The sequence below is a fragment of the Hippoglossus hippoglossus genome, chromosome 11 (assembly GCF_009819705.1).
Source record: "Hippoglossus hippoglossus isolate fHipHip1 chromosome 11, fHipHip1.pri, whole genome shotgun sequence".
Classification (NCBI taxonomy): domain Eukaryota; kingdom Metazoa; phylum Chordata; class Actinopteri; order Pleuronectiformes; family Pleuronectidae; genus Hippoglossus; species Hippoglossus hippoglossus.
The window spans coordinates 7,199,751-7,216,640 of NC_047161.1; the positions used below are offsets into that span (position 1 = coordinate 7,199,751).

General features: G+C 39.8%; 3 protein-coding genes across 16 annotated transcripts in view; 2 read left to right on the plus strand and 1 right to left on the minus strand.

Moving 5' to 3' along the window:
• akap9 (A kinase (PRKA) anchor protein 9) overlaps positions 1-3,383 on the minus strand; it is a 56,609-nt gene extending 53,226 nt beyond the window's left edge. For 11 of the 12 annotated variants that reach the window (XM_034600683.1, XM_034600684.1, XM_034600689.1 and 8 more), the window contains exon 1: positions 3,141-3,375. In XM_034600683.1, coding sequence (XP_034456574.1) covers positions 3,141-3,188 — 48 coding nt within the window. In that variant the 5' untranslated portion in view covers positions 3,189-3,375. Of the gene's footprint in view, positions 1-3,140 lie in introns of all 12 variants that reach the window. The other variant, XM_034600688.1, reaches the window with a different exon arrangement.
• dus3l (dihydrouridine synthase 3-like (S. cerevisiae)) lies at positions 1,551-16,767 on the plus strand. Of its 3 annotated transcripts, none has more exons than XM_034600696.1 (16): positions 1,551-1,555; positions 11,944-12,043; positions 12,146-12,407; positions 12,492-12,846; positions 13,132-13,208; positions 13,320-13,415; positions 13,639-13,680; positions 13,899-14,051; positions 14,198-14,314; positions 14,635-14,700; positions 14,916-15,026; positions 15,189-15,285; positions 15,511-15,586; positions 15,675-15,863; positions 16,234-16,362; positions 16,528-16,767. In XM_034600696.1, the coding sequence occupies exons 2-16, from the start codon at positions 11,967-11,969 to the stop codon at positions 16,598-16,600; spliced, it is 1,920 nt and encodes a 639-aa protein (XP_034456587.1). In that variant the 5' UTR covers positions 1,551-1,555; positions 11,944-11,966; the 3' UTR covers positions 16,601-16,767. The 3 variants fall into 3 exon arrangements, with proteins under 3 accessions (XP_034456587.1, XP_034456586.1, XP_034456588.1); XM_034600695.1 differs by lacking the exon at positions 1,551-1,555 and adding an exon at positions 11,308-11,341; XM_034600697.1 differs by lacking the exon at positions 1,551-1,555 and having other exon boundaries at positions 11,950-12,043.
• Positions 8,117-11,034, plus strand: LOC117770887 (transcription termination factor 1, mitochondrial). Its single transcript, XM_034600701.1, has 2 exons — positions 8,117-8,208; positions 9,274-11,034. The coding sequence occupies exon 2, from the start codon at positions 9,323-9,325 to the stop codon at positions 10,487-10,489; it is 1,167 nt and encodes a 388-aa protein (XP_034456592.1). The 5' UTR covers positions 8,117-8,208; positions 9,274-9,322; the 3' UTR covers positions 10,490-11,034.
• Positions 16,768-16,890: the final 123 nt, after the last annotated feature.

A 16,890-nucleotide genomic window follows, 5' to 3' on the forward strand; every position in this document is an offset into this window, starting at 1 on the left:
TTTTTGTGTTATCCTGCTAACAAACAGACACACAGCAATGAGTATAAGTTTAACCTCCTTATGGAGTTAATTATTAAATGACAAAGTGTAGATGAGATATTAATTTAGCTGAAGGGTACCAAATTCTGCATAGATACAAATTAAACACATGAATGCATAATCACAATGACAGAGGCTGGTAAATGTACTGTCATATTTTTAGTTTGTTCCCAGTGGCCACATCAGAGAAGCCTGGAAACAAATAATCGTGACGTCTGCAGCCCTTCAGCCAAATGAACAAACACTGCGGTGCCCTCCCCCTTCAGCCAATCAGTGAAATTCTGTAAGTGCTGGAACAACAAATGGCGTGGGACACGTTATTCCCTGAAGTCACATTTAACATCCGTGCTGCTCAAAATACTGACAGTGACGGGCTAATGAACAGAGAGGGTAAAAATAAAAAATAAAAATGTACCTTTATATTGTTTAATGGAGAAAGTTTGACCTTTTGACCTTCCTTAACTCATGACACCCATTCAGATCTTGCATGTTTTAGTTTATGAAATTTAACTGCACTGGAGTACAAAGATAATGTTGACTTTACACTTAGATACCTAGAAGCTTCTGTAAAGTCTGGGCTTAGACAGCATGGGACTGGTGAAAATACAAGATGTTCAAGTCGTAGTCTTCCCTCCTGGTGAGCGTGAAAGGTACCATGAGCCTGTGAGTTCCTTCTGACCTGACACTTACACCATCATGAGCAGTGATGGGTGCTTTTCAAGTCTCAGGAGATGAAACTCAAGGACAAATCTATCATGTAACTGAAGCAGAAGTCTTCCACTAGCTCTCTGTAATGCAACTGTCCTCAGAGGAGAGTGAAAACAACAATATGTCTGCAGCTAATGTCTTGGAACAATAGCTTAGAAAAACCAGACCACAATCAGCATTTTGCTCATCGTCTGGTATGACTCAATACTGGGGACAAATGTCATTTCAAGCAAGTTATACAACAGAAAACGGACATTTTTAGACTCCAACGTGGACGCCTCAACAAACATCCACCCCCTGTCTTTGCTTCTGCTTTTTCAACTGGAAAATAATAACAGGAGCAAGTCTGAAAAAAGTCATATTTCCTCTGAACTACCACCAAAAGCAATTACTGTAGAAATAAAGAACTTGTCTACCCGGGAAGTTTTAGGAGAAAGTAGGTTATGTCATAATCCAAATAGTCCCCATAGTTGCTGAGTGACTCCGACATATATCAGCTTGGATTCAACCTGAGCTTGAAGGATCCAGTCAGAGTTTGGGAGGATTTTAGAATAAACAATGAATCTCCTGGATCTCCCTGTGAACACCTTTCAATGTGTTTCTCCCCTGCATGAGAGCACATGGCGACGGGTACTATGGAGACAACAGGTGTGAGATCCTCCTGCAGGCCTTTTGTAAACCAAAAATGCCTGAGCCATAACCAGGGAGATGGTCTTTCTTAAGGTCCCCCCCCCACCCCACTGTGCAAACCTAAATCCATGCAAAACCAGGAGTGACCACCAACACAGCATATTAAATGTTTCTCAGGGTCAGGGTGGAAAGTGTTTTGATTGCAGCGCTTTATCAAGTCAATATTCTCAACTTTTATTATAATGTTTATAAATGTATGATGTATTATCGGCTGATATACATATTCTGCAGAGTTTATACCCAAGTTGTTTGAGTATATAAATGTCAACAGCAGAGATCCTGCAGGGTCATGCAACACCTCACCAGTCAAGAAGAGCACGGCTCAGGTCAGAGCAATGTCGTCATTTATCATTCCAAAGTGCTTCACATGTTTTAATGTGATTCTGTTGAAAGGTTTTTGATGTTTTGTATAATCTGTTGGTTCGGTAAACTGGTAAAGTTGCCTTACCAAGTATTGAAGCAGATAACCGATAGTGCAAGGATGGATCATTGTGGGTGATGAGAGGAATCACCTCGTCTCCTCATTTAAACTGCTCCCATCAGATGCTATTGCCCCCCACCCCTCTGTGGGTGGAAGTGTTGCTTAATGTCAGTTTGTTGTGGCCCCTGATTGTTGCTGCAAAAAGAATATATCTCAGGGCCATCAAAACTAAGACTTCCTGTTTCCAGCACTTACTGCACAACCATTAAATCCCTAAATGGCTCCTCAATCATGCATCAACACTTTACAAACACAAAGCAATAACTACCACTCAATTGTATTGTACCTGTAAGACACCGGAGACTAGCTCTAATTTCAGTAGTTTTTACTGTATATAATTGTATTCTGTATTTATTCTGTATGTTACATCAACAGATTTATGTTGTGTCTATATGTGGAGCGGGTTATGTGTTCTGTTTCTTTTCTAGTTTTGTGTTATGCTGTGATTGTCGTCTCGCACACTGAGGCGAATTCCAAACCACTGAGTTGTGTGGCAGTAAAGTATTGAATATTGAATCTTGATCTTGAATATCTATTATATTTATTTTAGTGTCATTCATAAGACAAGACATTTATTTCTGTGACTGACACACTGACATATTTCTTTCCTTCTCTATAGCAACATTGTTTTGAATGGGTTGCTGAATGGCTGCATTAGTGGGGAGGTGGGAGGTCAGTGTGTGTGTGTGTTTGTCTGTGTGTGTGTGATGGGGAGGGGGGGTTACCCTGACCTTGTTCGTGAAGCTGCATATTGATAAAAGTCAATAGAAGCACACGTCTGACATGTGGGGCAGTGCATGTTGCGCCCAGAGGGGGTATGTCCTGTATATCCTGTTCCACCAGCCTGTCAGCCTCACTCCATCCGGCGTTTGATAACAACGTGGATATAACAATGTGTGTGACTGCAGTGGGCATCGTGCACGTCACACTCACACTACCCCAGTGAAGTCAGGGCAGCGTGACAAAGGAGGGAGGCTGTGGCTAGCCGCAGCGAGCCGACCCCCGGCGGTCCTCCCGCCCGGCTGCCCGGCTGTCAGAGCGGGGCGCGTGTTCCCTGACAGCTGGGAGAGGGGGGGCTCGTTCGGGGTGAGGAAGAGGAAGAGGAAGGGGGAGGGGGGGGGGCGCAGACTAACAGCTGACACACTGAAACAAGTAGAAGCCCCAGTTCGGACTTCTTCCCCAGCACAGACGCAGAGTTAAGCTAACTCACTGACAGTCCTACCTTAGCTTTGCCGGCCTCCAGCTTCTTCTGCCGCTCCTCGTCCTCCATCACCGCGGGGCCTGTGGCGGAAACGGGAGAGAAGCTGCTTCATGCGAAACAACCAGCGACCGGAAAGCCCGGAGTTAAAAGTGTCCCCCGGCCGCTCGCTGCCGGAGACTGGCGGACTCTTGCTCACTGGGTGCTGTCTCCTTGTTGGTACTCCGCCGCCATGTTTTCCACGTAAACATGAGACACACAACTGGGATGACGTCGGGTAGGTGCCTCCGTGGCCACGCCCACCGACATTCCACCAGTGGTGCCTTCACGAGCCGTCAGAAATATCGGAATTTATCGCAATCAGCCAATTACGTTCGTGTTAATTTACACATGGAAGCAATAACAGTGTCCAGGGAGATGCACGTGGACACACAGCAAAGACAAGGGCTCACCAGTTACACAATAACTTTTGGACTAGTGTAAATATTAAGCACTTTGCTCTAAGTCCAGACATTGTACTGACACTGAGCCCACAATTGTGTTGCAGTACAAAACCAGTATTTAAAAACCAGTACGTGAAAACATAAAGTTAAAAATATCATATCATATCATGACATGACATATACAGATATAATTTAATATAATATGTCATGCATGACACTCCACGTCATGTAATGTCGTATCGTGACATATCATATCGTAACATAACATATTCTAACATAACATGGCATGAGATATATCATATCATATCATATCATATCATATCATATCATATCATATCATACATAGTTATATATATTTCGTGAAGTAAACAAATGACTATTATGTGGAAACAAGTACATTTGAAATGTCAAGATGTTCACTCCGCAGTTCTACAGTTTTGATTTGAGTTAGAAGTACAAACTGAGCAGGAGCAGAAGATCAGATTCTTTGCTTCATACCACAATGTTCCTGCATTGAGAGCCTAACATGAATAAAAGTACTGAAGTATCATCAGTGAATTGTGGCCTTCTTAAAGTGTTAAAAGCTCCATGAACTAGACTACCGTTCAAAAGTTTGGGGTCACCCAGACAATTTCGTGTTTTCCATGAAAACTCACACTTTTATTTATCAAATGAATTGCAAAATGAATAGAAAATATAGTCAAGACATTGACAAGGTTAGAAATAATGATTTTTATTTGAAATATTAATTTTGTTCTTCAAACTTTGCTTTCGTCAAAGAATGCTTCATTTGCAGCAATTACAGCATTGCAGACCTTTGGCATTCTAGCTGTTAATTTGTTATAAACTCAATCCCTTTGTAATAAATTATATAATAGATGCTGCAGGCAACCATGTGTAATCAGTATTTTACTGTTGTGGCTACTTGAGGTGCAGAGGAACTGTTTAACTCCTTTGTATTGTTAGTTTAGCTCAGGGCTCCTCAGCTTCAGGGCCATGCTCCTCCAAAGGGTCACAAGACAAAACTGATGGGTCATGTGATGATAAATTGGAGGAGGAAAGAAAAGAAAAGAAAACTGATGCACAAATGTGTGTTCAGTCTTTGCACTTAATCTCATCTTGATACGAAATACAGGAAAATGCGTCATACTTTCAAACTTACTTACACTTCTCAATTAGTAAAGAAAAGATACTTTAATATCTGGATAATCTTAACAAATGTTGTTAAGAATTATTTATAACACTATCAACAATTTTATACAATGTCTTCAATTTAATTGTGAGGAAGTCTGAATTCTGCTTAAAACATCTCCACAGTTTCTATGGTAACCAGAGGAAAGGTTTCCAGAGTTGTACCGTTTGAGACCACTGAGTATTTTCATTGCAAATCTGTGTTTTTGTCTAATGAAAGCATCGGGCATCCCTTCATGTCTTGAGCTGTGTGTAATCTATATTTTAAACTATGGTGAAATTGAGTTCCATAAGGAGGAAACATTTGAGCTGCATTTGCTGCAGGGGACAGCAGGTAACATGAGAGACTGCAGGCATCAGTTTCCAGGACAGATGGAGGTGATAAAAGAAAAGGACGGCTGATATTTTACTCACAGACTCCACATGTAATTTGAGTCCATAAATAATTCACGTACAATTAAAACAGAATACGATGATGCATTGTCATGTTGTTGTAAACTGAAGGCTGGTGTTGTTTCTGCTCAGCAGACATTTCCAGCAAACAGTTTAAAATATAGAGCTGATAAACTAGACTGATACTCAGACTGAAGTTTCATCTTCACATCATTTATTCATTCTTTATGAATCATAATAGACGTGGGCAGCGATTCAGAGGGATGATAGCTGGTGGCAGGATTGTAGAAAGGCCAATGCTGAGTTTTACATTTTTAGAAGGGCCTATGAGATTTTTTAAGTGTCTTGTTTACTTTATTTGTTTATCTTTGCCTTAACGGTTTGTTATGTCCACAGGAGAAATAACATAAAGATCATCTGTTTTATCATTTTATTATTTATTCTAGAGTCCAAATCCCCTCTGCAGATGTTTTACTACATTGAAAGTTTGAAAAATCTTCTGGTTATTTTAAGGTTTAAACATTTTCTTTCCCCCTGTAACCATGCAAACTTTGCCAGGAATATAGAAAGTTATAAGTTCCATTTTAATCCACTTTTCACTGAGAGCAAACTCATGTAATGTATCTGTATTTATAATTGAAGGTTCATTTTGAAAAGATAATCAATCTTGCATTGATGACGTGCATGAATGATATATATAGATATGTGTTTGTGTGTGTATATGTGTATAGTCAAGGTCAATAAACGTACCATCAGCAGCAGCAGAAGCAGCGGCAGCAGCAGCAGTAGGAGAGGACGCTCTGTGTCTTCGGCTGATAGGAGCCGAGCAGCTTATCGTCTGGCAGATCTTGAATTCCACCCATCTTCTTTTGGACATTCTCACCTATATTCGGTCCCACCTGTGAACACAACGCCGTCTGCACGACGCACTGAGCATTTGAAAGTTTCGTCTGCCTCTAAATTATTGATTTGCTGAAGGAGTACTGTGTCAGCAGTTACCCGAGCAACTTTACCAAGTCGACCACTAACAAATGGATTGGGACAGGATTCCATGTAATATTAAAAACCCAACAACAGGAATGTACATGGCAAGTAGTGCATACATTCACTGTACTTCTCAGAGAGAGCAAGAAAAAAAGTGCTCTGAAATAAGAATGGACTCAGACAACTAAAGAGAAATGCATTATTGATATTCGTTGCAGAAATGCCTCTTATCACTATACATATGAATTCAACAAAATAAAGATGAAAACAGGATTTTGTTTTCCGTATTTGGATTGAGATATTTAGTTAATCAGATATTTAAAGTCTGTGCGATGAGAAAAAGCTCATGAAGTCTCTTCTGTCATTAGCTGTTTTGTATGAAATGTACTTTAAAATGTAAATTTCAACATAAATATGTTATTTGAAGGAATATATAAGTGCATACTGTATAATGTTTATTCATTATGTTTGTTTTGAGTTGGCATGGAAACAGTTATAAGCCCCTAAAAACTGCTAAGATGTAAAATGCATAAATGGCCCCTGATTCCTTCCTGTTTATTAGTGTAGATCAAATTTGACTTTCTTTGTTGTGTCCTCCACTTTCCCCCTCCCATCCTTTACCCTGCACCAAAAATAATTAAAGCAGGAAGCAGCACAGACCAGAACAGTTTCTGTCTTCACATCATTATGCAAATACAGTAAAAAGTGGAAAAACATGTCATAGAGAAAGCTGCTTTGACTATCACACAACGTTCTCCTCAATGTTACAGCAGCGGAGTGAAAGTTAATTTGCCTAAGGAAGATATCACATGTGTTAAAATATTCATAGGTGGTGGGTCTCATCAGTAAAGAGAAGAAACGGGTCAGCAGGTTCCTCAGTGTCATGCTGTGAACCACAACACATGGTAAATGGTGAATGTCAGACTCTCATATATCACGTTTCTTCTCTTGTTCCTGCATATAGCTTCAAAAGCTGAATTTGTTCTGTTTAATGAAGTCTATCCTAATAAAATATTGTTTCCTCCATCCATCCATCCTTTAAGGGTCACAGGGGTGTTGGAGCCATATTGCTTCTTTTTACCATTAAATTATCTTTCTGGGAATTTCGGGGGGGTTTTAATTGCTCTGAGGAGGTGCAGAGAAATGATATATGCTGAAATTAAGTTAACAACAGAACAAGAAAAAAAACATCCTGGTGGAGAAGGACTTGAACATTTGTGAAATCAACTATAGAGATGAAATGCACTGTAAACATGATCAAACATAATTAAAAAAATATAATTTCTGGGCATTTGAGCCTTTATTCAATAAGAGTTGTGGGGGCAATTTCTGTTAAATAAAGAATAAAGTCAATGCTGGTCTTTGTGACAACATGACATGTAGCACATGAGTGATGTGAAGGCGAGAACAACAGTCATATACATCATAGCTGGGTTTTCTGTTATCTAACATACCTATCACTCAGTCGTGCACGCATTAACATTCTGAAGTACATCATTGTGGTGTTGACGGGCAGTGGACAAGCACTTCAGGTCATCTTATCTGTGTAAGGGGGAGAGAGAGGAGGGGAGTCGTGCAGCCGCTGCAGGAGGACTCAAGCCCCATCAGATTTTAATTTAGTCTATAAATTTGGCTAATCCAAAAACTGGGTTGGGGTTGTTTGGATTTATAAAAAGCGTAAAAATAACAAGAGTAGGTAAACTAATGAGAATGAAATGGAGGTTACCATTATAATGGCCAGTTTCAGTGCCTATCGATGCAATCATCATCATATTTCACATTGTTTCTCATCATATCATCGGTTATTGCTACTTAATAATCTCACGTGTGCCTCCAGATCCAATGACAGGCAGGAACTTTAATGAAAACCTTTTGCTTCCATCTAGTGGTAAAAAAGTGAATTCCTTTTTACCTCCACACCGATAGATGGCGCTAACTACCAATGTCACGTTGTGGCTCTTTCCTCAAACGACAAAGTTGTGTGTTTCCGCTGTGTGCTGCTCTCAGACCTGTCAGAGGAGTAACTCTCTTCAGCGTGAAGACAAACAACCCAACAGGAAACTTTCACTCATAGAGACAAGGTATCTGCTGTTTTATTAAATGTCGCGTGAAAAGGTTGTCAGGTTGATCAATGGGTCAGTATTAAAAGTCATGTATTAGACCTCACGCACTGTTTGTAATATATATCGAGTGTTTCAGGCCCTATGTGGCTAAGTTAGAGTTTGAATAGTTGAACTTCATGCAGAACTTAATTCTATCTATAAACCTACCAACTCAGATTTGGTAACTCAGACAAATGTGCTTCTGTTTGTTATTGTGCTGCACGATATATGAACTTTATGCCCTGATACACTTATAGTCAAATAGATTTCATATTTATATCTAAAACAGGCCTGAAAGAGCAATATGGACTAAAATGAAGTATAGCATGATATCAAGGATATGGAGAATGGATAGAACGTATTTATGGACACTGACTTTTCAAAGCATATAAAGAAACATTCATTTATTTATTCATTGAAAGTAATGTAGTTGAAGTTACAAATATATATATATGTATATATATATATATATATATATGTTATAATTTGGGATGATCCATTCAAGGCATAGGTATGAGGTAAAGTTTAGTTTTGAAAATGAATACCTGGAGTTAAGAAGGGTCCTGAGGCAGGTTTAACATTACCTGTTAGAAACACTTTCTAAGTAAACCAGACCTGGTTGCAGGACTAATTTGGGACTAATAATATGTATTTTATATCAGTACTGGTGTCATTAACTACATTATATACCTGGCAACCTCCTGTTTATTCTTAATTTTTTATTTCATTACATTTATGTGACAGCTGTAGTCTTGGTTACCTTGCACATTTAGAGCTCACATAAAAAAGATCTGTTCAATAATTAAGATGTGATGCATTTAATAACCGTTCAAAAATATTTCCCACTCTAACACCCACATGTTAATAACAACAATTCTTCAATATATAACACATATATTTGTCTAAGAATATTTATATAGTGTATGTATATACTACAGTGTCATAGGTAGTTAAATGTTACCATCAAAGAGCTCATTAAAACCTGCATTGTTTATGACACAGTGGTTATTGTGGTAAAGTGAGTTCATTTTTTGTTTCTTCTAGCTCCACTGACACTGGCGGTGATGTGACAGAGCAGCTGTCCTCTTGGAAAATGGCTGCGTTACCTGGTGTGAGGGCTCTCCTCAACCTCCATCAGTCCGTGACATTGCAGCACAGCTTGAGACTCATTCATGTACATTTGAGGTCAATGTGCCTTCCAGGGAAGCTTTGCACTGGTCCCACAAAAACCAATGAACTCAAGCCTCCGGGGAACACAGAGAATGAGTCTCTGCTGGAGAACTTGAACCTCATGGGAGTTGATGTGAAAAAGGCTCGCCAGCGACAGCCCGGCGTGTTTCGTAAAGCTTTCACCAACGAGCAGGGCCTTGCTCAGTTTTTGCAAGGCAAAGGTGCCAGCCGCAGAATAATCGCCAGCATCGTATCCCGGTACCCCCGCGCTATCACTCGCTCGGTCGAACACTTGGAACAGCGCTGGGATCTGTGGAGGAACATCTTTATGACTGATGCAGAAATTGTGACCATCCTGGATCGCTCACCTGAGTCTTTCTTCCGCTCCAGTGATAATGGGAACCTGGAGAAGAACATACATTTTCTGACGTCGCTGGGACTGAACACCAAAGACCTCCACCGCCTGCTGACAACAGCGCCGCGGACATTCTCCAACAGTTTAGAGCTGAACAGGCAGATGGTGGAGTTTCTGGAAGACATCTGTGCAGAGCTGGGTGGGAAGAATCCAGAGCAGTTTGTAAAAGCTATCATAACCAGAAACCTTTACATTCTCATCCGAAGCACAAAGAGAGTCAAGACAAACATTGATATCCTCAGAGCATCCCTTAAGCTGAGTGATGCAGAACTGCTGGCTCTTCTACAAGGCCCTGTAGCGGAAATTCTGGATCTTTCAAACGAGTATCTGAAAAACAATTTTAGCAGCCTTCAGCAGAAGATGGTTTCCCTCGGCTGTCGGAGAGCTGACATTAAAAACCTGATCATTAGCTATCCAATGGTCCTGTACATTGGGTCGAGCACATTAAGCTTGAAACTGGACTGCCTGCTGAAAGGGGGAATAACCATGAATCAGATACTGGAGAAGCCCAAGGTTTTGGACTACAGCACAGAGAACATCACAGGGCGACTGGAGGAGCTGAAGAGAGTGGGGTATGATTTCCAGAAGAACGGCATCAACATCCTGGACTCCAGCCGAAAGCGGTTTGATGCAAAGATAGAAAAACTTACTGGCCCACCAGAAGATGGAATATAATTATGATCATGTTGGAAGGCACTTTTACTTCAACTTGGCTTCAGGATAGTCATGTTTTCTTGTTTCAACATTTACTCATTTATTTTGTGTTATATATAATTTCTGACAGATCTGATGTCTCTTCATCAATGTGACAATAAGTTTTCTTAATTGATTATTTGGTGAGCAAAAAGTCAGAAAGTAGTGACCATGACCATCACAACCTCCCAAAACACACGCTGTGATCTTCAAAGATATTCAATTTATAAACATGTAATAACGAACAGAGCTAATTCTCACATTTAAGAAGCGGGACATTTAGAATAGTTTGCATTTTCAAAAAAAAAACTACTTAAATGAAACAATTGTGTATCAGAACAGTTCCTTTATTTTATGTTGAATAACTAATTATTAAACTGACTGTTAAATGTTTCATCCCTTATATCAAGTGGAGTAATCAACAATATTTTTTTTGCTGACAGATGTAAAAAATGTATATGCACAGTGTTGACATGTTTGTTAATGACTACATGTTGATTGATTTTTGAAATAAAAGTTAATAACATAAGATCTGACTACATTATTTCCTATTCATGTGTTTATGTACTCATACAAACATTTTATTTTAGAAATATAGATATTAAGATGTATTTATATCTAAATAACATAATACGTTCTATTGTGACTATTCACGACAGACAAATAAAAGTATAATAAATAGTTATAATAGTCATATTAATAACTGGGAATAAGCACCACAGACATGTAGAGGCGGAACCAACCATCATTCGTTGCTAGTTTAGCACGGACGCCGCCTGACAGCTGCACAACATCATCCTCTCACGCTGCCGGATTGTTGCTGTGTGTCTCAGGGGGTGAGAAACACTAGTGAAGTCAGTTTCATACACTTAATGCGTCTTGATCTTTATGACGATACTTTTAAACAATCAAAAAAATAAATAAACAAGTCGTTGTTCGCGGTGTTGCACGCGTCAACTGTCTGTTAGCTGTTAGCTTGGTAGCATGGTCGCGATTTTGTCAGTTGATGTCAGCAGGATATGCCACACCAGCAGTTTACTGTGACAACCTTATGAACAACACACAAGTGACTCGGTTCGTTTATATGTGGACGTTACAAGAAGCACATACATTTTCAAATCAGCTATTAAATGAATGGGAGGTATAGCTATCAGAAGAGAAGAGCAGATTGCAAAACATTCTGATGTTTGTGTTTATATGTGTGTGTGCTCTTAATTTATTCTGATTTCCATCTTTGATTTTCCTGTGTGTGACAATTATATTGCAATAATTATTCTTTATTGTTTTCATTGCCCAACCCTAATCGAAAGCCAAATTCCTTGTGACATAGCATTGTGATTCTGATTATATGATACCTGAGAATATGCAGCCTGATTGTGTCGAGACTCGCTGGATCATGAGATGAATAATGTTGTCGTGCTGTGTTTTAAACGAAGCTGGTCACCTGGTGAGGTCGGTGATGGAAAAAGCCGCGGAGGTCACCGCTGAGAAGGGGACAAATGTAGCTGTAAAGGGCGAAGCTGCCCTCAGACCTGAGTAAGGATCTTGTGAAATCCATCTGAGTCGTTCTGGAAACAGAAAGAAGTATGTTGAAACAACAGGATGCTTATTATCGTCTGCTTTTTCTTGTCATTGCAGATTCATAACAACCAAAGAAAAATTTCACAGCTATATAGACTCCGAGACAAAAGGAGGAAAGGCCAGTGATAATGGTGCAGCTGAGGAGACAAAGGAGACGTGTGTGCAGGGGCCTGAAGTGAAAAAGTTTAAACCCGACCCAGAGGAAAGGGCAAAGGAGGGGAAGCCCGATGGTAAACGCCTTCGAGGTCAAAATAAGTCGAGGCCGCACAAGAAGCCGACCACCTATGATGAAAAACGACTGTGTCTCTCCATCATTCAGGTATGAAGCGTTAACTGACCCTTCACAAACACGTACAATAACTCTGTCAGCTGATAGATGCTGTCCCATCTTCTCTCCATTTAGGAGAACAGGGAGTGTCCCTTTGGAGACAAATGCCACTTTTACCATGACGTCGCTGAATACCTGGCATCCAAGCCGGCTGACATCGGGGAACGCTGCTACCTCTATGATACGTCTGGAAAATGTTCTTATGGTCTCTGCTGTCGTTTCGCCAAGGCGCACACGACACCTGAACTTCAAACCATGGAGAACGCAGAACTAATTAAGGCTCGCGAAGGCAGGAACCCGGTGAAGAACAGCTTGAGCAAAGACCTCCAGATTCGTCTGAGGAAGCGTTCTGTGCCCTTCACAAAGTCAGAGGAGTACCTGGAAACGCTTTCGAACAACAGGGACAAAAAAAACGAACAGCAAGGGAATGGTAAGAGGATTCAAGTGGTTTTAGATCTACTGATATGGATTTACATGTGTTTACGAGTATTTCTGCTCCTTCCGTAAGCATGAAGCTGGCAATTATATTATAGTCTGAGTCTTATAATGTGTCTTTTAAATGGTTGACGTTTTACTGACACTGACAGAGTGCAGCAATTGGCAGTGTAAATGCAATGTCTCTAAAGTAGGGCTTGGTATCCAAATACAAATAGACATATTTAAAATGTTTATGGATTAAATTTGGTTTTATAACTCGGTTCTTTCACACACTCAGGTGAAGCGTGTCCAACTAAAGTATCCGCAGATCCAGCAGGAGGAGAGCAGCACGTCTCTACTGAAGCAGAAACACAGGTACAAAGTTGGAGTTCTACCTTTTATCATCAGTCTATCAATCAGATGACCATGGTGTATGTAGTGTTGTGTAGCGTTTTGTAAATAGTTTTTTGGTTTCTTTGTGCCAAGCTTCAGTCCAGCCCAGATAAACAGCCTCCAGTAAAGACGGTCGGCCCACTAACTGATGAAGATATCATCAAGTTGCGCCCATGTGAAAAGAAACAGGTACATCTCAGCCAACTTTATATCCTCCTCCATTACTGTATAATTTGTCAAAGTAGTTCCTTGACTTATTTTAAATAACACAAGAATAATCATCTTCTTACTCAACAAACACTTAATTTAAAGCCAATTCACACTGATTAATATTTAAGAGACATTACATTTCTCTATGAGTAGTGTGCGTACATGGATAAGAAATTTGTGTCTTTGTGTTTCTTTGTTCAAGGTGGACTTTCGAGACAAGCTCTACCTTGCTCCTCTTACAACTGTAAGTACGACCAGACGGAATTAATATTGAAGTTTGTGTTAAAAGGTTAAATGATTCAAATCTGTGGCATCTTACAAAATTTGTATTGTCTATGGTTTGAAGTGTAGAGTGCTTGATTTTATGTGTAGTTTATGTTTAAAACAAACATATTACACTACTGAGAGAACAAGTTATATCAAATCAATGCCCATAATAATGCTTCCCCCCTCTTTCCTCAGTGTGGAAATCTGCCTTTCCGCCGTGTGTGCAAGCGTTTTGGCGTAGACATCACCTGTGGGGAGATGGCCATGTGCACAAACCTGCTGCAGGGGCAGCAGTCCGAGTGGGCCCTGCTCAAGAGGCACGAAAGTGAAGATCTTTTCGGCGTCCAGGTGAAGTTATTGTGGAAAATCTTAAAACTCTTCAGAACTCATCCGAGCTGTTTAATAACTCTGCTCATGTTGTGATTTGGATAATGTCTACTTCTCAGTGAAAAGAAGTTTTTTTATCAGTGCTGAAATTAAAAATGTGTCTCCAGGTGGAGGGCTGCTTCCCCGACACCATGACGAGGTGTGCGGAGCTCATCAACAACAACACTGATGTCGACTTTGTGGACATTAACTCTGGATGCCCCATCGATCTCGTCTACAAGAAGGTAAACCTTCATCAAGGAAGGGTTCCAGAATCAGAGTCCCATTATTTATTTATTTTTCCTCCCTGCAGTGTAAACTGTTGCAACTTTAGATACACATGGGGCCCAGTGTGAAAGATTTCCTGATCAATATTATCAAACCTCTTTGGCTTTTATAGGTTCATTCTTAGACGATAAATGGTATAATATAGAATCATTCTTAAAATTGTAATGCACTGTAACTTTTAATTGAGTACATAAGGGAGGAAAGCAGGATTTAAAAGGAAATATAAAGCATCAATGTGACATTCTTTGAAAGATGTTTATTTGCTTTTCCTCATCAGGGCGGAGGCTGCGGCTTGATGACCCGCACCAGGAAGTTTGAACAGATTATCAAGGGAATGAATTATGTAAGTGTCTTATTTACCTTTTGTAAAACCTTACACAGAGAAGGTCAGTTATGCTTTGGTTTACCATACAAGAGGAAATACTCAAATCAAATGGTGACTATAACTGTACCTTGAAAACAACGTGTTTATTTAGCTTGGATCACATAGACAGTGATTCTACAAAGTTTCTAATTCAAAGTTAAAGGCTGGATGAAAACTTGTTTTTCTTCCTGCAGGTCCTTGATGTCCCTTTAACGGTCAAGATCCGCACTGGAGTTCAGGAGAAGAGCAACATGGCACACAAACTCATCCCAGAGATGAAAGATTGGGGCGTCTCCATGATCACGGTCAGGGTTTAAATAGCAGATGCATTCATACATAATAAAAGAGAGATGGGTTTGAGCAGTTTGTTTATCCTGCCAATAAAAAGATTTTACATGTTATACCTGCAAATTAAAAAGATATGATTTGGGCATCGAACGATAATGATACTTGTCATTTTCTTCCAGCTGCATGGTCGATCCAGAGAGCAGCGCTACACTAAAGTAGCTGACTGGGACTATATCACCACCTGCTCCCAGTTGGCCAGTCCGGTCCCACTTTTTGGTATGTTAATATGTAAAGGATTGCAGCTGCACACAGAAAACTGAAGAGGGCAAAATGTTAATAAGGAGACAAATACTGGGAAAGAGAGAACAACCCCCTCTACTGTACAAAAACAGTAATACAATGAGGAAGTTTCACTTTTGTAAAGTCATGCACAGGCCATAAAAGAACATTCTCTTTGTGGGTGAAGAGGTGAGCTAAAGTGACTTGATTTTATTGTTCCAGGAAATGGAGACATTCTGTCCTATGAAGATGCCATGAAGGCAAAAGAGACTGGAGTTTCTGGTATTATGATTGCAAGGTACACAACATAGATAAAATAATGGTAATACCTGACAATAAAATATTACAGATCCCATAAAATTCTCTTTTGGATTTTGTCTTTTCAGGGGTGCTCTGATTAAGCCCTGGATCTTCACTGAGATAAAGGAGAGCAGACACTGGGACATCTCGTCCAGCGAGCGCCTGGACGTCCTCAGGGATTTCACCAACTTCGGTCTGGAGCACTGGGGCTCTGACACCCGGGGTGTGGAGAAGACCCGCACCTTCATGTTGGAGTGGCTCTCCTTCATGTGCAGGTGGGCACCATCATGCAATATATTTTATTTCTTCTTCCTAAACAAATATTATATAATTACTGTTTTTCATATGCTGTGGGAATATAGTTAGCAGCCCCAACTGTTGATTCATCGTGTTGTTTTTAGTCATGTTGTTCTTTTGATGCCACGTTTCGTATTTACATTTTGTGGTCGACTAAATTTCATTTACAATCTGTATGGGAAGGAAGGAAGTTGGGACGTTTTTCTGTCACAGCTCCATGTTTTTGAATTCTTATGTTCTGTAACAGCAAAACTACCAAATATAATCTAGTTATTCACATTGGATCCTGACTGGAAAGAAATGTTATGATAAAGTTTATTTTTCCTTCTTCATCCCTCTGTGTCTCAGATATATTCCAGTGGGTCTGTTGGAGCGAGTGCCTCAGAAAATCAACGATCGACCTCCGTACTACCTGGGCAGAAACTACCTGGAGTCACTGATGGCCAGTCAAAACGCTGGGGACTGGATCACGATTAGGTGAACAGGAAACTCATATATATATATATATATATATATATATATATATATATATATATATATATATATATATATATATAAAAACATTCAGCAAGCTCCATTAAGTCTAAAGAGATTGTTTAATGCATTTAATGACTATAACCTTTTACCCTCTCCCTTCTCCAGTGAAATGCTCCTCGGACCTGTCCCGAACAACTTCAACTTCCTGCCCAAACATAAAGCCAACTCCTACAAGTGATTTTCTCTTTGTCTGACAATCAAAACATCCATGTTTTTTTGAAAATCATTTTGTTTTAAATAATAAAAGACCGAATATCGAATTGCTTGTTCCTTTGACCTGTGATGCAATGAGTACATGGATGTTTGTATACTTTCAATATATGCAATAAAGTCTCTGGCCACACTAAGATATTTACTTTTTTTAAAATGTATTTTTCAACTGATTACAAGAAATATTGAGATTTATAATCTGTAATTATGGAGTACATTTTTTAATCAATGGGGGAGACAGCTGAGTTTACTCATTTT